This window comes from Scomber scombrus, chromosome 19 (genome assembly GCF_963691925.1).
Source record: "Scomber scombrus chromosome 19, fScoSco1.1, whole genome shotgun sequence".
Classification (NCBI taxonomy): domain Eukaryota; kingdom Metazoa; phylum Chordata; class Actinopteri; order Scombriformes; family Scombridae; genus Scomber; species Scomber scombrus.
Genome location: NC_084988.1, coordinates 22,051,222 through 22,073,144, shown reverse-complemented (window position 1 = coordinate 22,073,144; position 21,923 = coordinate 22,051,222). Strand labels below are relative to the sequence as shown.

Below are 21,923 nucleotides of genomic sequence, written 5' to 3'. Positions count from 1 at the left end.
TTGTAGGAAAGCAACTTTTTTTTTGGACTGTCAGTTAGACATAGAGATGACTTCACAACACTTAAGTTCCTTCTCTCCAGAGTATAGCGCGAGAAGTCATTTGAAAGTGACCAAGCCCTCTCAAACAGTGATTTACCAAGCCACGGGGATGAGCCTCCATGAAGTCTGTCCACAGGGAGGAGAGGACAGATGGAGGCAAAGATATAGACCCAGAAAGAGAGAGAGAGAGAGAGAGAGAGAGAGAGAGAGAGAGAGAGAGAGAGAGAGAGAGAGAGAGAGAGAGAGAGGGGATGGGAAAAAGGATAGCTGACCCTTAATTTTCTCTCCGAGCACATTTTATAGGGAGAGTGTTTTGGTATTATGGCAGCAATACCTTAACTCCTATTACAGGCAGCCTCTGTGTTTGACAGCAGCAATTTTTACATCGACACTGCATTTGTATAACCCCCCTTCCTCCTCCTCCTCCTCCTCCACTCCACTCCCATTGAAAAAGTACACACTATGGATCAAGAGTGGAGCTGCTATTGCTGTTAAAGCTGTTACTACTTGCTTCATGGGCTGACACAGCACGACAGCTTCTTCTATCGTGGTCCTTTTAATGTTGTAGTCACATCTTGACTGAGGCTGTTAACAATATTACATTTTCTTTGTGTGTTCTGGAGCTTGAAGCAACACAAGCTCCTACTTTTAAACTGAAGTATTGAATTAAAAAAAAAAAAAATGGTGCAGCTGCAATGTGATATTTATTTAATTAAACACCTCTTTTCCCCTGGCTGTGTATGTGATTAAAAGTTTCACACGCTAATCAGTCTGAAGTAGGTGTTTTTTAAATTCTTAGGGTGTGTTTCTATATTTCCAATCATCTTCTCCTGGTACTATTTGAGCATGCATACAAACATTTTGCCAGTACCCATTAGCTCCCTGTCCCAGTGGGCTTGGTTTAATGGGATTTTAATAAAGTGGGCTTCAAGATTCACTTTACTTTGAGTGTTGTTTAGTAATTGCAATATGATAGCCGCTGTCGAAATGTTTGTCCGACTGCTGACACTTATTTTAAATTACTGTCAGGGAGTTTTCTCCACTGATATGTCTTCATTTTAAAACTTTTTTTTTAATCAATGCTCCATATGAATATAAATGTCTCTTATTTCAGCAGATCACCGGTGCCCTGGCAATAGCAGATCATGTGATCAACACCTGGAGGATATCCCAGAGTTCACATGGAGCATAGTGGCTGCCGGGGACCTGCGGGAGGAAAGGAACGAGAGGAGCGAAAAGAAGTCAGGAAGCCCCCAGGGCTGGGAGGAAGGTAAGAGCGAAGGTATCACATTTCCCTCCGTCGCTGGGGGAGTTTCATTTCTCAACAAACTTTCTCAATCGACCTCAAACTTGGATATTCTCTGCTCTGTTGAACTTCGTAAAGGATCAATGGTCCATTACTTCTTTTTTTTCGAGAACTTTTTTTTAAAGTCATTGTCAATTTTGGAGTGGCAAAAGTTGGATGCAGTGCATTATGGGGTGCCCACTTTGCCTTGCTGTAAATTGCCTGGATAATTATGTCAATGCAGAAACCTGCTGTAAAACTGGCACTGAAACGATCTCAGTTCGGTTGTTTCAAGACAAAACCTTAAATTTCACACCAACACAATAACCCAGCACGAAATGTTTGCTAAAGTGCTATTGAGATATTACATTTACTAAAGTTTTATTTTATTTTTGTTCAAGTAAGGAACTGAATATAGTTTACTGAGCCAGTAGTCTGCAACAACTTGTATTGCGCATTGCCTTCAAATCTTCTGTATCCGCCAGCATCATTCATTTTCATACCTTAGAAGATGAGAAAACAGTTTCTGTCTTCTTATCTCCTGAGGTGATGGTGAAATGGAGGGAGGAAGGAGGGTCTATTTATTTCCTTAAATGTGTTTTTTTTTTTTTGCTATCGTGAGCCTCAAGTCTGAGAGCAGATGGGTGGAGCGCTGGATGAAATTGGAAAAGTGAAATATATCGACCGGTAAGAGAAAGGAGTTAGTGTGAGCAGACTGTAGAAATGAATGTTTGTCCTGTACAGTTTAAGTTGTAAATGAGAGCAGAGGACTTTTACATATCAGTGTGTTTGTGTGTGTGTGTGTGTTGGCTGAGGCGTCAGCAGGAGGGCTAATATAGTTTTGAGAAAGTGAGGTAAAAATGGCAACAGTACAATGCCCTACAGCAAGGTCCTTTTGATTTCTCTCATCATCGTCATCATTATTACACTGAAAAGAGAACATTGTTTGTTGTTTTTTTTTTAGGGGGACATTTGTATTCGTTTTATTGATAGTGACAGCAGAGAAAGTACAGGAAATGAGAGGAGAGAGACAAAGGGAATGGCATGCAACAAATATCCCCAAGCTGGTCACGAACTAAGGACGTTGCAGTTAATGCTTTTAACCCCAAGACCATCAGGGCTCCCTATTCCAAGTCATTCTATTTGTGAGTGTGTGTTTATCTATGGGCATGCTTGCACAGTACACATTATTTCATATTATTTCCACAGACTAATACAACCATAACAAGACACAATAGGTGATACTGATACAGAGATTGAGAAATGTAGCTTTCAATAGAGAATGTCTTCCTCCTGGCAGGTTTGTCTTTGGTTGGTGTACAAATATCCTCATAACACCTGTCAGTCTTGTCTTCAAAGAATCTTTACTTTCTTACTTGATTTTCATCAGGGTTGCAACAATTTGTCAATCGAAAGAAAATTAATCACTCGCTATTTTGACAGCTTGAGTTGCCAGTTCTTTGAGTCCTTCAAGCAAAAATGCCAAAAAAATGTCAGTTTCAGTTTATAAGATGTGGGAATTTGCTGCTTTTCTCTATATTTTTTTATATCATTATGAATCGAAGACCCCTTGAGTTTTGGACTGTTTGAGACGTTATCTTGGATTCATGGAAACTAGGATGTGTGTTTATTACTGCTTTGAGACAATTCAGACTAAACCATATATAGAAGGAAAATAATGAGCAGATGAATCAATGATAAAAATGATCTTTATTTGCAGACAAAATTTCATGATACAGTAAGGATAGAAGATAATCACTTATCTCAGCAACGAGGATTACTTCCCAATAAATTAAAAAAAAAAAAAAAATTACTGACACACGTGTTTCTCTGCCTACCTAAAATGATTATTATTGAGTTAATCTTAAGGATGCTAAATCCCCTAGACCAGGGGGATTCAATTAAAAATGTATATGATATGCACAAATATGAAGGAGATTATCTCTGAAGCAATGTAATTAAAAAAGACATCCGGTCTTTGCAGCCTTTCTCCCTGAATCTGTAGCAGTCACAGTTAAAGACAGGCATGTATATGTAGATGTATATTGTATATGTGCAACAAGGAGAAGAAAACAAAAACCAAAAAAAAAAAAAGCTGATCATGATTGAAGGTAGGCGACACGTACAAAGGAAATATATGTGCATAATCATGTTCGAGCCCTCAGTTAGCCACAATACAGTTGGCGTGTTTTGAATAATTGAGCCGGGCGAGCTGCTGTCTCCACACATTTTCACAGGCGCTTGCAGTTTAAAAGGGATGGTAATAAGGGATGAATACTTAATGGATGTGATCTGTGGGACTGTAATGTTGTTTTCAACAGTACGTAACTCTGCCGTAACATGTTCAACTTAGAAGCTTGTAAACGGACAGTGTTTCTTTTTATCCAGAGATGCTTAGTATCTAGCTTGAAGTCGTACAAACACAAAGCTCGCAAACCAAAGAGGTTACTGAGATCAATCACTAGTCCAGCTACCATAAACAGTAGCTTATTAGTCACTGGTGTGTGGGTAAAGGGTCAGCAATTAGGTTCAAATATGGGCCATTTTTTTAGGATTTGTTTGGCTGGGGAACATTAACCTGGAAATTCAAGCCCAGATGTTTTGTTTCTTTCTTTTAGTTCATTTAAGAATGAAATTGATTTATAAGACTGTTTAGGATTGTGCCATTAGTAAGTGAATGCATATTAGAGTTCCAGCTTCTTTTAATGCTCATTAGGCGAAAAGAGACTCAAATGTATGCTCTGTGTTGTATTTTGAGACATAAGACAAAGTTTCTTGGTTATCCACCAATATATTTTGCTCCTGCTTCATGTACAGTTGATTGAAAGTACTGTTGTTGCCTTTTAAAGGAAAATTATATTATCAACACTCTATTTCTGTTAGACAGTTTGTGTCAAGGACAAATCCGATATGGTCTAAAGTTTTGGTATTAAAACAGTGTTAATTAAATTCCTAGTAGGTTAATACACTCTATTTAGCTGTGTGCACTGTTCCTATAGTGCATAATGCGTCATTGTGTGGGTGTAGCGTTGTGATGTAGCACATTCATTGGGATTTTGATGAGCTTTGTTATTTCAATAAATCTACAGTAGATTTGTGGAAAAAACCTTAATATATGAAAATTATGAAAATCCAAACTTAAGCTTTCATCAAGGGGACAGATATTGTTGCTAGAGGGTCGGATTAGGCCCATGCACCACTACTTGCCTACCACTAGTGTACATGTATGCTGTATGTCCAGCCTTTAGTGTAAAGAAAAAAAATATAGCAATACTTTTACTGGAACGAAGGTCGCATCCGCATTGTGTCTGTCGTCAATACTGAAAGTTGACAGCTGTGATTTTTTTCAATGTGATGTATGTGTGCAATGTAATGTTCTGGCTTTATTGCGCACAATTAGTCATTATCATGATTTCCCTGGCCATCACTGGCATGTGACAGCTCCTCTTCTATGGCTGATATGTGGGGGTGGTTATCCATATAAGTGCTCTGGGTAAAGTAAGTAATGAGAGCAGCATGAGGCAACGATGCCGTTGGCAAGGCAATTAGCATAAAAGACAATGCTTAACATTTAGATCAAGAAGCATCACAGCAGTAATCACGGACCGGTTTGACACAGTAGCTGTCTCTGTTGTGAGAGGGCACAGTGAATTGTTTCTCCGCAGCGGCTGGCTAACAGGTGGTGACACTCTGCGGCGAACAGTGTAGGGAGGTAAAGCTGATGGAATATACATTCACTCAATCAAACCATGAAAAAGAAAAAAGAAAAAAAACTCAGTGCCAAATTCCTCTTCTCTGACATAAATCAGATTGATTGAAAACGAGTCACCTCTGTCAAGTCCAATTTAGAGAGATTTTTGAGTCAGGACACTGTGAAAGAGAGGGGGAAACAAAGACCATTTCAATGTATTTGGCTTCTAACGTGCCCTTTCGGCGCAGAGCGGGTGGTTTCAATTCCACGTCTGTCCCCAGTGTCTCCTGCCAAAGAATGTGTGAATATGATTACACATTGATTTCTCGCTCTCACACACAGAATAGAGAAGCACAAGTTGGAGCTCGGAGCTGACTGGCAGGAGGAGATATCCAGTAGGACGCTGTATGCTGGAGCCGTTGATTTGTTTGTTTTGTAATGGAGTGGCCCCGGGGTTGTCTGTCATCTGCCAACTCAGGGAGTCATCTGGATTTTCTTTGCCGGGTGAGCATTATAGGATTCAGGATGAAAAGGCAAAATGTGGAGAGAGCAGCAGCAGCTAACAGAAGCTAATGTTCTTATCCAACCGTGGTTTTAATGTAAGGAGTTAAGGGAGGCAATGTCAGTGTAGATCTCATTCTTTGCATTTAAAATAAGAGCTTCAGCAATTGTAAATTGCTATATTGGAATAAACATCTGTAAATTATAGTACACAAATCACATAACCATAACACATATCACATCAGGAGCATAACTACTGATCTTGGATTGCTCAGTGACAGAATGGCAAGATCATTCTTCATCACATCACTTTTCAGCCAACTGTGAAGTGGCACCATTGTTTTGGCTCAATCTCTATATATCTGCTCTTTGGAAAGAAGGAGTAAGCAGCAGCCTGGAGAGAAGAGAAGGCTGCAGCTTGTGGGTACTTGATTATAGACGCCCACAAACTCTAAAGTGCCTTTTGCAGTGCCTCAGTGAGGCCTTCTGGGAATACCTTCCTGAGCCCTTTTTTTAAAGACGGAAAGGCCTGGGATGACTCTGTCCTGGCGCTGTCCAGAAGATATAAATTGGGAAAGAACACTACAGGGAATCCTTATTTATTAGAAGCTCCAAACAAAAGTTTCTCGAAGTTTGAGTTAAAAAACGAGCCAGTCTAAAACTTGGAGACTGCACGGTTGTTCTCACTTCTACCCGCTGAGATTGCATCTGGACAGATCAATGGTCTTCTCGCCAAGCGGATGGGAAAGTCATCCAATGTCTTTTTTCTGCACCCAGAACCCTGCTTATCTGAGCAAATAATTATGAACCATTACTTTGGATGAGAGGCAATTTGTTCTACTTATCTATTTTGGAGCTGAAACATAATAGGCCTGGCATTTGAAGCAACGCTGTGCTTTGGGATTGGACCCTTCATCTGCAACCTGACCTGTTAAGCATGGCAAAATCAGGACACAGGAAGGAAGGGCTATCTCCGTGGCAACACATTTACCCTGCCAGACCTGTTTGTCTGAAACTAAAAGAAAGGTCAGGAGGTCATTAAGAATAAAGCAGTTGTCTTATAATTAGAAAGCAAAACTTGACTCACACTGCAGGCTTTAACTCAGCTGTTACTCACAAGGAACATAGTTTGTCAGAAAACAAAACTTTTGACCCGTGACATTTTGTCAATAACAAACCCTCCTTCCATATATGTTCCAGAATACTTGCAGAGTGGAGACTCTGAAAGAAAAAGAAATGGAGGGCAAGGTTTTCAGTGTTTTGTGCAATGTTCTGCAGGACATGGATTGAAATGTGTTCTGAATATGAACATATTTGCAGAACCTTGGCAATCCAGTAAATACTTAAGTGCCTATACACAATTGTAGTGATGTCAAATATACACAGTAGAGAGTAATATATTGCTGTTTTTGTCATTTAATGAAAGCCCAAGGTAGCAATTCCAGCCCCGACATCTTTAAACACTTTAAAACTTCAACCTCAACACCAACTATGTAGGTCCCACAGACAGCAAGATCTTTTCATATGGACAAAGCCCACCTAGTTACTACAAAACCTGGACCAAAATGTGAAAGGAAAGTCAGCAAGTGAAATCTCCAACACCTTTTGATGCGTTTTGACCTTTTTTAGTTAAATATTTAAAGAGGTCACCTACTCGTTTCCAGAGAGAGTTTTTTTTAATATCAAATAAAATATATCAGGACAGTTAGTTATCTCCACCTGTTGTAAACCTGGAGATTAGGTGTTTGGTCATGTGTGTCCGTGTGTATGTATGTCTGTGTGTGCGTGTATCCATCTGCAGCTAATCTTTCATACTATTGGACCTGTTTTGTGGCATGTTTCATATCCCCATTGACTGCTGACTCACTCCTCTTAACCGGCTGGTGGGGGCTGCAAGTGATCAACAACTGCAGCAAAAGGCATTTTCTGCAATCGGTCTAAAAACAATGCCAGGGCAAATTTAAACCTTTGTCATGGCTCAGAAACTGACATCCATAGAGAAGTTTGGTCTCATCTTGAACCAGAGCATCTGCAGATTAATTCCATACCTGATATATGATGATACACTAAAGTTAGCCACGATACAAGATGAATACATCCCAGTTTGTGTTGGCTTTGTTGCTATCTTGACTGTAAGGGAGTTGAGAGTGACAATGTGGTGACATTCAACTCTTCTTTGTTTGGGAGCAGTTTGGGGGAGGGAGGCAGGAAGGAGTTTTACATTGTGTGTTGTGTTATAACAAAATGTTCTAAATAAATAAGATTTGAGAAGTTTGGACTTATTGTCCAGTTTATTGTTACCTTATTAAGTTCATACAGTTATGCAAACCCAGGTGGACAATCAGTTACAATACTATTACATTAATCTGTGCTTGTTAAAGACAACTGAGACCGTACATGACCCCAGACATACTTGGCAGAGATCTGCACTCTACTGAGCACACTCTCCTAGTTGCATCGTGTTCTTGCCTCCAGTTCACCGTGTTCCTCGTGTTGTACATGTGCAACAGTAGTGAGTCAGTCATTAGAAGGAGATTACAAGAAGATTATGGACTTTGACATCCAGCGCACTGTAGCTGTTTGATGTCAGGAAGGGCAGAGCATCTTGCACATATTGAAGCTTAATGAGGGGAACGCACTTTATACCAAAAAACCTCTTCTTGCGAGTATACCACAGGGAAATGTGGTCTCTGCAGAGGAAGCTATTCTAAGAAAGGTAATGCTCTGATTAGCATTGTAACACAAGAATATTTCAGATGTGTTGAAGGTTAAAGGTTAGGTGTCTTGATGGGTCAATACATAAAAGAGCACCCACACTGAAAGCATTTCTTTACTGATCTCAAGCATATTTAATTTCTGACCAATATTGCAGTTCTTGAGGCGTAGACAGCCATACCCATCTGTGCTGTAGCATTGCATGAGAGGGACGTATTGTGCCCGATAGTGTAGAGACAGAGTGTACAGCAACTGTTACGTGCCAGTGACTGCATGCAGAGCTGTAGTTGGGCTTTTAAAACACATATTGTAGCATTAGAGGTTTGAATCCAGCTTATGACCTCATATCACATCCTCACACATACTCTCATTTCACCCCAGGTCATTATAATTCTTCAGCAGTATAGACTAGCTGGTAGAGGTCTAGTAGAGCGAGACATTCAACACAACGTGTAGAATGCAACCCGTTCAGAGACGAAGAGGAAGGCAGGGGGCTGTTTCTGAAGCAGGACCCAGCGACTGCCTTAAGTCCTCTTCTTTCAACCTTCATTTCTCTGTATTGCCAGCCCACTTAAACAGCCACTGCTAATGAGCTGCTATAGATTAGCCAAGGTTGCTTTTCTCTTTTCATCAATGAGTAAACCCGGTGGGCTTCTCTGAGCCTAAAGGTTACTGCATCATGGAGACCCATGAGGCATTGAAAGACTATTTTTTTAATGCACCATCCAACCTTGAAGTCCTGGCTCTGATGAGCTTGATGCAACCACTCTGTCTTTGCTGTCAAGTAGACCATCAGCAGAGTTGACAATCGTTTCATTGTCAATAATCCAGCAAATGGACCACCTTCAACCCTGCTTCCTTAATGAACTGCCCAGCACTATAAAAGCAAGGTCAACAGGGCACATCTCCACTGCTATGAGCTCATCACTGTTTACTTGCTGTGTTGTTGTAGGAGTATATAGCCACCATGATTATCTGAAGTTGCATCTTAATGATCTCGTTCCTCAATAACATCACAATTACCTTTTGACCTCTTCATGGCTTGGAGGAGACAACAAGACAGGCATCTCCCTCTTGGGAAACTGATGTGTTCTGTAAATGTAGATTCATTGACTAGCAGGCTAGACTACATGTTACTGTTGTGAAAGCTCAAAAAAAAAAAGCCTTCCTGTGTCTTTTTGTAGCCTTCGTAGATTGATCAGCGCCTCGCTCCGACAGAGGCTGACACTATTCCTGGCACACTATCTCCTGGAATAATAATGACCCGTGTAAGCCATGGAGACGTTGTCATTCTCTATTCTCTCATTCTCTGTGGCGTTTAATGAACTACAGTTAAAAGACAAATAAAACAGAACGGAGCAATTACAGGTACAGCACCTTTCAAAGACAAGAACAAAAAATCTCATTATCTCAACATTCATTCTGATGTAATTAGGGTACAGTCTGTAGACTATCCAATTAGTATTCCTGTGCCATGTTGTTGACATCTCCCAAGGCGTTTATCATGTGTGCATGTACTGTATGTGTGTATTACTTGATAACTGAGCCTACCTCCTGTTTCTCCAATTGTCATAAATGCCTTAAGGGGAAAGGAACCTAGAATTACCCAGCCAATCTGTCTTTGCTGTCCCTTTTCACATGCCCTATTAAGTCACAATAACATGACAGCTTTGTCAGTGCACCGTGGCAGTTACCTGGATTTCTAACCATTACAGCACTCTTAGGTTGACAAAGGCATGAAGAACAAGGACTACAGAACTTTGTATTTCTTTGCCAAGAACCTTACAATTAAACCAGAACCAGGTCAGTCAATTACTTTTGCATTTATTTGCCATAAGGCCACAGAAATGCATTTCTACACTCTGATATTAGGTGAACCTATTTTAACTGCCAGACGCTTCTCACTTAGTCTTAAGTGGATCATCGATCCTTAAAGGTCAGATTAATTGGTTTCTTGAAGGCCAATGTGTTCCATACTCAATCCCATACCCATATCCTGCCTGCTGCCAAGATATCTGTCCTTACTCAATCAATCAGCTTATTGATCCAGACCTGAACATGAGGGCAATGAGGATGTGTGTGTGTGTGTGTGTGTGTGTGTGTGTGTGTGTGTGTGTGTGTGTGTGTGTGTGTGTGTGTGTGTGTGTGTGTGTGTGTGTGTGTGTGTGTGTGTGTGTGTGTGTGTGTGTGTGTGTGTGTGTGTGTGTGTGTAATGTTAAAGTAAGCGGACTCAGACCCCGCATTCATCCATTCAATTATCGGGGTTTTGGCTAAATTGTGCACAGGACCTCAACCCATTTGTACAATTAAAGTAGAGTCATCCCAGCAGCAGTTCAAAGAACTCCTGATAGGTCTAGAGGTGAGATGATGATGGGTAGAGCAGCGGGGTATTTAGGGGCTTCTGGAGGGGGGTTGTCTTCCCAGAATTTAGTGTTCCACCTGTGCCACAGCTGCATTACATTTGATTAAAAAGGCTTTTTCGATGGTGTCTCCCTGAAGGCGCCACATGCATCCACAAGATCACACACACTCACACTCAAACAACACACACAGATCACGCTTGTATTTACACTATACACTCATACTTAGGCACCACTTGTGGCAGCGCAGGACTCCCTGTGGTTGTGATCACACACATTTCTGCTTTCACTGGGGACCTGCTGAGGTGAGTTGAGGGTTTGATTCATCCACTATCTTGGACAGGGCACCACCTTTGCTCTAATTCCCCTGCTGAAGTGTCTCATCAGAGGTCCTTGTGTGTTTCTAAGCTTGGTTGCAGTTCTTGCACTTTGTACAATAGTTTTTTTTCTCCTCCCTCAATTTTTTCACATCAATCATAAGAAACACAGAAGCTTAGTGACAAATGCTCGACTTTAGCTTAGCTCATTCTTCCCTTATTTTGTATCACTCTCACAGCAAAATTGTTGCTATTGTTCCCCTCACGCTTTAATAAATGAAAATCAGATAAAGATGAGCCTCTACATTTTTAAAGCTCTTTCTCTGTTGAAGGGTTATTTGTGCACAACAGATCTAGAGCATTACATGAAGACCTTCCAGTGGAAATAAACCAATAACATACAGTATGTGCTGGGTTTCACAACTTACTATATGTGTTGTAGGTAAAACACATACTAAGAGCCCTAAGTGCATCTGGTTCATGTAGTACAAAGTGTGAAAAGCGCTACCAGTTTTTTAGTAGGATAGCAACAACTAAAAAATGTTGTTGTTGTTGAAAGACTGTTTAATCTGATGCTATTTCTGTTCAAATTCCTCTGTCTCACATCATAAATGGTCACATTATGTTGCAATTGATGTACAAGCAGTGTATGCACTTAAATGCATCTGAAGAATAAAACATGCTTTGTTTAAAAAATCAAAATATGATCAGATTGACACCCTGATTTTGAAGATCAAAATTGTGTGTTTTTTTTTTTTTTTTTAACCTTTATGTTACTGGGGCTTGAAAGTGTTGAGAAAACTCTGGATTCCCTTGTGGGTGCCTCGGTTCACAAGGCAATGCAACCCACACCACTCCACTGATAAGAAAAGCAGAGGTAGGGAGATAGCAGCGCCAAAGACACCACTGACAAATGTCACAAGAAAGAAGAATGGATTCCATATATGATTCAGCTTGTAAAGAAGGTAAGATGAAGTGCAAAATGTGGAGGAATGGAAAATGATCTGTCCTCTTGTTGGAAGAAACAAATGTGGATGAGAGGTGACCCAGAGATTAATTAATTAATTGAGCGCCAATAGCATTACCAGTACTGACATGGTACCAGTGTTGTAGAAAGCAATTATTTTCACAATTTTCCACTGAAAATTAAAACCACTCGCTGAAGCTTTAGTCAATAAAAGCTAATGGAGGTTTAGAGGGGGAAATGAGATTAGCTTTATTATGTATGGTCTATAGGCAGTGTAGTGCATAATGTATGTATGATTGTTTTGTTTTTTGTTATTATTTTGCAGGTGTTTAAAGTTTTCCACGTTTTCTACGTTGCTTGAACGTACATCTTCCAGTTGCAAAATGTAAAACATAAAGCTTTCTACGATTAACAAGACCAATGCTGTATCGCAAATCTTAGGCTTCTGTACTTACACTTAATATTTTGAGTGCATAAATGCGTTTGCACTGAAAGGTATGGAAAAATGAGTGAGAGAGTACAAATATGAGATTTTGCCTCAAGCAATCAAAAAGTTGAGTGTGGAACTATGGACACTTCTTGCCCTCAATGTTCACATCTTGGTTATGTAGCGGGTGGGGAGGGACCACTTTTCAAACAGGAAATGGCGGCCAAGGACATTGTAACTCCGGTGAACCTCACAGCATTATACAAATGCATTATACATGTGCTTTTTGCACTAAGCACCACTATACTTTTGTCACATATAAGGCATCAGTAGGTTTCTTGGGTTAATTTAGCAGTCTGTAATGGTTTGGTACCACGACCGATAACGCAATTGCTAACACAAGCTTGCTAATGCGAGTTTACTGACGCTATGTTGCTAATTAGCTAATCGTATTTTCCGGTAAAGTATGCAATGGCCGTGTTTTGATTTGAGATAACAAAAGTAAGTGTACACTGTGTGTTGGTACACTGTATACAGAGTGTACACAGTATACCACACAGAAGTGTACTAAGAGAAGTATGAACTAAATGCTAATTTTAGCATGCTAAAACACTTACAAGAACATAGCTGACATGCTGTTTAGCAGGCATGTTTATTAACCATTAGCCATCTTATTTTCCTGTTATAACATGCTAACATTTACCAACATTTCTAAAGTAGTGTTAGCAAGTCATTTACTTTGCCGGTGTTAGGTCATTATGACATTTGAACCGACAGGATGAAAATTGTGATGAAGTTATTTCAGTTCATGTTGAAGTGATATTAGTGTTCAAATCAAATATTGTAGCAATGGCAAGTAGTGGTTATGGTTATAGTTAGGATAAGAAATTACATTTTGCTGTGAGAGTGATAGAAAAGTAGGAAATAATGAGCTAGGCTAAAGTCGAGCATTTGTCACTGAGCTTCTGTGCTTCTTATGACTGATGTGAAAAAGATGAGGGAGGGAGAAAAAAAATCCTACTGTACAAAATGCTAGAACTTCAAGCAAGCTTAGAAACACACAAGGACCTCTGATGAGACACTTCAAAGACCAGCAGGGGAATTAGAGCAAAGGTGGAGCCCTGTCCAAGATGGTGGATGAATCAAACCCTCCACTCACCTCAGCAGGTCCCCAGTGAAAGCAGAAATGTGTGTGATCACAACCACAGGGAGTCCTGTGCTGCCACACGCCATGACTTAGTACAACTGAGTGGGAGTGTAAATGCATGTATGATGTGTGTATGTGTATCTGCCATTCTATACATTTTCACATTTTGTACATTAAAGATAAATAAGTAATTCATTTAAAAATAGCTGTATTCCACAATATAGTTTTTTTTTTTTTAAACTATACAATCTCTAACAGTGTGTAATTCAATAGACTGCAGTATGAATCACTTGCTTGAATTACTTCATTATACTGTTTATTTGAGGTACTACATCTTTAACTCAAGCTGTTTTGAAATGCATATAAAGAGAGAGAAGAGGGTGATTTGGTTTGTGTGTTTAAAAGATGCTGTGTGTGATTGAGAATTACTGTCTCAATGTAGAAAGTTTGGAGTCCTTTTTGTGAGTTGTTTGTGTTTGTCTCAGCAGAAGAAGGATTAGAATTGGTTTACAGAATGGAGAATAACTCTTGACTTTAAAAATGCATCAACTCTGAGCTTCCCTCCATTGTTGCATTATGCGGTTATGGTTGATTTAATTAAAAACACGAGTTTGTGTGCATGCGTCTTTGTTTGTTGTGTATGCACACAGTCACACAATTCATTTGTCATACTTGGCTAGTTTGTTATTCACTGTCATCAACTTCTGTGGGGGAAAAAAAAAAAGTTAAATGCTTCCTTCTTAGTGACAGTTTTTCCTCCCTCTGAGCCCCTCTGCAGATTATTTATTAAATACCTGAATCAAAACAAAGCTTTTCTATATGGAGCACTTTTTTTGTGATGAAGGGAATATCCTCTTTTGTCTTGGGATCCCGCAACAGCAATGGATTTTTTTTTTTTTTTTGATACGCATGGCAAAATCCATCTGGTTTCTTGAACCTGTATGTTGACATATGCTGGGATTTAGCAGAGCTTTCCATCAACGTTGACTGCCAGCCAAACATCCGACTACTCATTTAAGTCCAGCCAGCTACTTTATTATACTCTTCCATTAAAAAACTTTCGATTGACAAGTTCGCTATGCATGTAGATTCACGACCACTAGCCTCTGGTTCTAAACAAGTATGATGATGGAGAAACGTTCCCATCTGTCTGTATCAGTCCCACATGCTCTATATGAAGGCGTGTGTGTGTGTGTGTGTGTGTGTGTGTGTGTGTGTGTGTGTGTGTGTGTGTGTGTGTGTGTGTGTGTGTGTGTGTGTGTGTGTGTGTGTGTGTGTGTGTGTGTGTGTGTGCGCTCAGCTGATTTGTGTCCTAGCTAGCAGAGAGCGGAGTGGTCGTCTTCAGTGTTTGACAAATATTAGCAAAATAATTGGTGACGAAACACATTTAGATCTGCATTGACTGCACAGACAGTGGACATCCTCATTAGACAAGCTAACAACAGCAGCAGCAACTTGACGATTGTGCAGTAAGTATTAAAAAGTCCACTGAAAGCACTGCATTTTCCATGTATGCCACACAGAAATTATTTGGCTTAATGGATGAACAAATGTTTTAATTATCTTTAATGACATTGCACTATTTACAGCAGAGCCGTCTCTAAAACAGATTGCAGACACACAGGCAATGTTGTCAAAGTAACAGACTTGTGTCATATATGGTAAATATAGGCTGTGACAATAAAGATGAAGATGAGTAGAAGTTGATTCGATTGCACAGATTCACATTTTATGTTATTTAAGAGATATTTTTGGCATATGTATGTTGTGTAAATAATTCAATTTAAAACCAATACATTTATGTTTATAGTAAAACAATACATTAACCATCATTGAGGCATGTCTTGATAAACACTACAGTGAAGGTGTCAATACATAAATAAAAAATGATAAATAAGGACTAATGATTCTTAATTTAAAAAGTTAATCTGTCAGGAGTAGGTATAGATTTAAATACTAACAGCTTTTACATACTGTGTGGGCTAAAATGCACAAGAAACGTAATTCTTCTTTACAATGATTCACTATCAGGTAGGCAAACTCATTAAAATATGCATTAATTAATATTAGTGTATATGATGGAATAGTAACATACATATGCTTGTGGAAAGCCTTGATTTAGCACATATATATATAGCAGAGTCCATAGGCAGTTGCTCAGAAGTTCATAATTTTTACTCAACAATTTATTAGGTAGAATCAGTGATTGCTTTATGAATATTATGCACATTTTTAAAAAAGGGTGTGAAACAGATAGTGAATTACAATAACTTAATAATAACTAGAAAGCTTGAAGTTGCATGAGTGAGTGTCTTTGCCTCCTTTGAGATTTCCCAAAAAGAACACGTCACTGATGCTTGACATTAGAGAGCTGAAGAAAGAATATCAAAATCTTATCTACTCTTGCAGTTTGGTTTGAAATACGCTTTGCCAGTTGAACCACAAATTTCCAGTAAAACACCCACTGGACAGTTACTTACTGATTTCTCAGAGCAGATGCTTCACACCTGGAAGTTCCTGTAACGTGATGGAAACTGAACCTTAAAACATGCTTCCTCTTATTTGTCTAACAGTCTGATCATTTCAATTCATGTTGTTAAGAGATGCAACAATTGATAGTTGATAGGCAGAAAACTAATTGGCAATTTATTTTGATCTTATCATCTAATTAATTTCATTTTTTTAAAGGAAAATACTAAACATATACTGGTTGCTACTTCTCAATTGTGAGAATTTGATGTAATTTCCTTGTCCTACATAATAGTCAACTGTATTGTCATTGAGTTTTGAACTACTGGTCTATTGCTTAATTTCTACTGTAGCTTAACAACACCACACATTGTGAGAAGTGTCACCTGGATATTTGTATTGTAAAAGAAGAGAAAGCAGGAGTAGCTGAATCATTTGTCACACTGTAGGATACTCATTTTCTGTCAGCTCAGTTTCAGGGCAGTGCTCTACTCTTCTCTGAGAACATGAGCTAACAATCTAAATAACCTCTGAGTAGCTGAGTAAATGTGAGTTACTAATCACCTGTAATTGAATTCAGACACACCTGTAAAAGAAGCCACAGGCTTTTCAACAGCAGCAGAAGGTTACATTTAGTTTTTTAGCTGCAGTTTGTAGCTCGTGTCTACAGTCTCAGTGCGGTTTCCCCCACAGCCCATGTACTGTCCAAGTTACACATTACATTTACACTCCAGTGCACTCCTGGTGCTTATTCAAGTGAATGGAAGACAATATGGTTCCATTTCCTCTCACTTAAATGCAGCCTCAGGCTGTGGAATCACTTTTTGTCTCATACTGTATGTCACCATTGCACTTGAGGGTTAAAGCATGCATCCGTGAATATCTCATTCCTCTTCTGTTTGAAGAGGTGCTTGGAAGCCCAACTTGTGGAGCGCTGACACTAAATGAAAAGCACAAATAAATAGCTTGTTTCATGTCTGTCTGTCTGTCTGTCTGTCTGTCTGTCTGTCTGTCTGTCTGTCTGTCTGTCTGTCTGTCTGTCTGTCTGTCTGTATTCTTAAAGTATTTACTCTATTTTTCAGTCGTGTTATTTTTGGGTTGTCTTACCCTCGTGCCATCCAGGGTGGTTAAAGGGAGGAGGGCAAACTAATGACTGGAGGTGTATATCAGAGCTGTATTTCAAGCAGTTTATAAATATCCTAATATATGTGCATAAATAGTAGTACCATATGTGTATACTTATATTAAATGATCCATGTCCAGTATTACAGATGTATGTAGAGGCTGATGATTTACTGTTATATTTAATCTAATCTCCAGCATTCAAAGAGACATTTTCTTACAAGAAATGATGTTTCCCATTAGCTTGCAAGTATCTTGTCCATGTTTTCTTGCACCACCCTTAAAATAAAATGCTTACAGTACAGCAGGAATACGGTGACTTACACAGTGTCTGTTTAGGTTAATCAAATCTTTAGGCCAAGACATAATGAGATAAAAAACAAACCAAACATATATTGCAAAATAAATATGATCCACAGGCTTTGGCAAGAAACAGTTGACAATATCAAGTATTTCATTTTTTTCAATGCACTCTTTCTATTGCAATTACATACTTTTCAACAGTTAAAAAAAGAGAAAATGGACTCATTTTCGACTTAAAAATACACAGAAAAATTAATTCCTTGAATTCCTATTGGCAGTGCATAGAACATTTTAAGCCACACGACATTTTAAGATAACTACCAAAGAGAATATTTTCTGACTGGATTTTGTATTTTACATGCAGTAATTATTAAATAGTGAGCTGTGCAGCCAACAACTCTTTGATATGAAGCAGGTTGAGGAGAGAATTAGTGCTGCTCATTGGATATTTTGGAAAACAACAATACTTTTTATGATTAATACCCAGCTTCTGTTGGACTTATGTTTGGTATTTTAAAAATACCAAAAGCCCAGCAATCATTCAGTGCTCTGTATAACAAAGTTAGCGTGTAATTTGGACTGAACATCTCTGAACATCATGTTCCTTTGATGTAATGATGATGAAAACGGGCTTTGTGGGCGAACATTTAAATATACAATATTTTTTATGCATTCAGCAGTCTGTGTGAGATAGAAAGCGAGAAAAAAACAAAAAAAAACAGATGAAGACGGACACAAGTTAAAAAGAGACAAGACAAATCCATGGACAGAGGGAGAGAGAGGCATCCAGAGATAAGAGGAGACAGCTGCTGAGTCGCATTTCAGAGCCTGGATGCTCTGAAGGACACAACACACAAAAAGCGGGTGCTTCAAAGTAGGCCAGACAGAACCTGCTCCTCCTCGTCAAATGAGACAGACTAACTCCGCAGTGGCCACAGGCACGAGTAGAATAAGATAGCCATTGTTATCTAAAGTAAAACAATGACAAACTTATCACCAGAGTTTCTGCCATAAGGCCAACTAAATGAAAATACAGTAATGAACTCAGGCAAATTCCATGACTTTTATCTTGCTTCCTCAGTGATAACATATCTTTGGCTGAAGACCAAAACAGTTTATGCCTGCATTCTGATTTTTTAAAATTAATTTTTCTACAACTTTTCAGTGTCTTTTCATTGGTCTTGCTCCAGTTATACAGAGTTGAACCATTTAAACTCAAACAGTAAGTTAATACAAGATGATCACGTGATTTTTGATGTGGATCTCCAGAAACATTCAAATGGCATTTGTTTGATTGTGTTACACTTGTTGTGTTTCTCAACCACATTTAGAGGAGCCTAAAAGTGGGTCGTGATGTCTTCAGTCTTGAATTGTGGATTGTGGATCCAGCCCCTGAAAACTAGATTGTGGACTTTTGCCTGTTGACGTTGTCTTGAATTTTTGATTTGACATATAAATTGATAACACAACACAACCCAACAAAAAATTGCTGAGCATTTCATCAGAAATGGTGGAGTCACTTTCTGGATGTGTCAGATCAGTCAAATGTGTGTGTATATGAGTGTGTGTGTGTATGTTTCATTGTGTTTTGACCAGTTTTCCAGCAAAGAACTGACCAGCTCTGCTGCTTGTTTGCACCAGCTGTCACACCAAATGTGCACCCTCTCTATGAACTAGACCACCTGAAATCTACATTGTGGTTATACTGAGAATTATGAAAAAGACAAGTATAGTAACAATCCAAAGAAAAAAGTCAGTCATGGTTCTGGTTGACCTTAAAATGCTTTAAAAAAAAAACAACAAAAAAACAAAACACAATCTAAAGCTTAAAATCACAGCTTTGATCTAATATTGTACTAGGATCAACAAAATCATACAGAGAAAAATCTGATACGTGATATTTCCTGAAGATTATCCTATATTCGCTGTATGCTTCACAAGACTTATGAAGAGCCTGTCAACTGGTGTCTAAGCTACTCTTGGAATGGGTGTTAAAAAAGCAGATAGGAGCATGTTTAGAGACCACTGTGCTGCACGGATCAGACGGGATCTGTTCAGATCACAGCTAATCTAGCTGGATCAGAAAAGCAAGCTTACCACAGTCCGCAGTGATAGAGATAGCACAGGAGGTACCCAAACGCTTGCGCACATAGACAAACAACACTCACACAAAACAAGCAGACACAAACACATTAATGCATATTCGCGATGAGGGATTTAGGGGCTGAGAAACAGTAGCAATGAGTAATATTGTTGGTATTCTGCTGCTGGTTTTGTGTCAGGGTCAAAATCCTTTTGATGATAAAATGAAAAAAATATTAACAGTTTCTCTCAGAAATGTCAGAAGGGAAAATGAAATGTGTGAACTAAAAAAAAAACCAACAAACACATGAAACATGACATCCAATCAAAAGGCTTATCCATCTATATTCATGTACTGTATGTAGACACACACACACACACACAGACATGTATTGCCAGCTGAGAGATATTGTATTTGCTTTCACACACAGACATTCTACACACAGATGGCAAGGTTTGCACATATCCATGCAGTGAAATCACACTGATTTATTTCTCTCGTTGTTTTTCCCCATCCTCTGCAACCGAGCGCTGCCCTTCCCCTATAATGATGTACATCCACGTCCCTCCAAGACTCCATATTCACCCAGAGGAAATACCATCAGTGCTTTGGGAGCTGACTCAGCTCAAAAAAACTGTTTCTTTTCAATGTTCTAGGTTTTTTTTTTTTTTTTTTTTCATCATTCATGATAGCGCTTGCAGCATAGGGATAGAAAATGATGGATCAGAAAAGGGCACTGGGAAGGAGATGGAAGAGCAAGAATGCTAAAAAGATAATAAAATAATATTAAAATAAGAGAGACTGTCAAAGACTGAGTGAGATAAGTCTGGAAGAAGGATTAGGAGAGGGGGAGGGGGAGAGGGGGTAGGTGGTGGTGCAAAGGGATGGGGAGAGTATTCGAAGAAAAGCAAAGAGATATGACGGGGCCTGAGTCGGCTTCAGAGAAGCAGATGGGGAGCAGAAGAGAAATGGAGATGAAAGAGATCGTCTCTGATGCCGATAGACAGAGGAGATGACAGAAAAATTGTGCCTGGCATTTGATAAGCCTTATTTATATCCCTCGTAATTCAAGTTCTGCTTTCTGTTTTTCCCCATGCTCGCGAGAAGAAGTCGACCTGTTACGGGCTTATTGACCAGCTTCACACCTGTCTTGAAAGTGTTAACCCAGTTAAACACAAAGGGGGGGTGTTCGCTTAGTGCTGTCCCCCCCAAAAAAAACAAGCATCCGACCTGACAAGACACGTAGGCTCAAGCATCACTCATAACCCGAGCGAGACCCCGATCCTCTAATTCCGTCCACTTTGATCCATCTGTATTTGTTCAATATGTTCCTCCGGTCTCCAGACTGAGGTTGGGTCCATTTCTCTTGCTCAGACAGCCATTAGCAGCGGCAGGGGCAGTGCGGAAGCGCTTCATTTAGTCGCCCTCCCTCACCCTCCCTTTGTGGAAATGACATGCGTGTATAGAGGGGATGAGGAAATGTGGATAACTAAGTTTTGTCAGAGGAGAGGTCTACTTAGAAAGATGGATAATGGTGGCCTTTTTCTTTCCTAGGAGAGCTTAATGACGTCTTTGTGGCCTTCCTTGGTGTAAAATAACATGACTCACTGTTCCCCGGGCAGGAATTTCCAGATACAGGAAGTTGATTTCAGGCTGTGAGGAGGGGAAATTTATGAATCAGAAAATACATGGATTGAAGACAGAAGGGGTTGGGTAGGAGTGACGAACCACATGTATTACGTTTTTTGCCGAAAAGAGCAACAACCACATCCACAGTTGACTCTATTGGTTTAGAGTGATTGAGAAAATAAATACGTTTGCAGTTGTTTATTGAGGAGGCAGATTTGATGCTGTTTTTTTCTTCTTTTTAGCTTGCATGTTTACCGAAAAAACAACCACACATCAACTTTCAGAGAGATAAAGAGACGGTGGCACATAGTTCAGTCAAGACTCTAGATTGGCCGGAAGAACTAATGCTTCACAAACATCTGTGTCAAAGGTTACTGAGTTAATGAGACCTTTGCAAACAAAAGTATTTAGCTTGCCCATCTAACAACCCAAAGCAAAGACTATTGCGTTAGTGGACGTTGGGTGTTGTCAAAGTGTCAGTAACTCTTTAAATTAAACTAACAATAATGGGTTTTTAGTGTTTCTGCACTTAATATACTATTACTTAAAACAGCGAGTGTAGTCAATCTTTGGTGTTTATCAGTTTGATTAGTCCATCAGCCAAGACAGGAAAAGCATCCTCCTCACAGTTCCTTTCTTTCTCTCAGGACAGGGTGAAGTCAGATAATTTGTCTGCAGTGTTGCACTCACCCTTTTGCTTATTCATATGAGCTTGTATTACAAAAAAGGCCATTTGAATCTCTCCCCTCAGGATGGCTATATAATCACAGCTTACCTGTCCAGTGATGAATTATTCATAAAGTCACAATTAAAAAGTTATCAATCTAAATTGCCTCGACGTGCTTGACGTAGCAGAGTCCGGGTTAAA

At 39.4% G+C, this 21,923-nt stretch overlaps 1 protein-coding gene across 1 annotated transcript in view; it reads left to right on the top strand.

Annotated features, from left to right (window-relative positions):
- The window catches only part of alk (ALK receptor tyrosine kinase), a 361,055-nt gene that overhangs the window by 164,845 nt on the left and 174,287 nt on the right, over window positions 1-21,923 (top strand). The window contains exon 3 of the mRNA XM_062440190.1: window positions 1,157-1,321. Within this exon, the coding sequence (XP_062296174.1) occupies window positions 1,157-1,321 (165 nt within the window). The remainder of the gene's footprint in view (window positions 1-1,156; window positions 1,322-21,923) is intronic.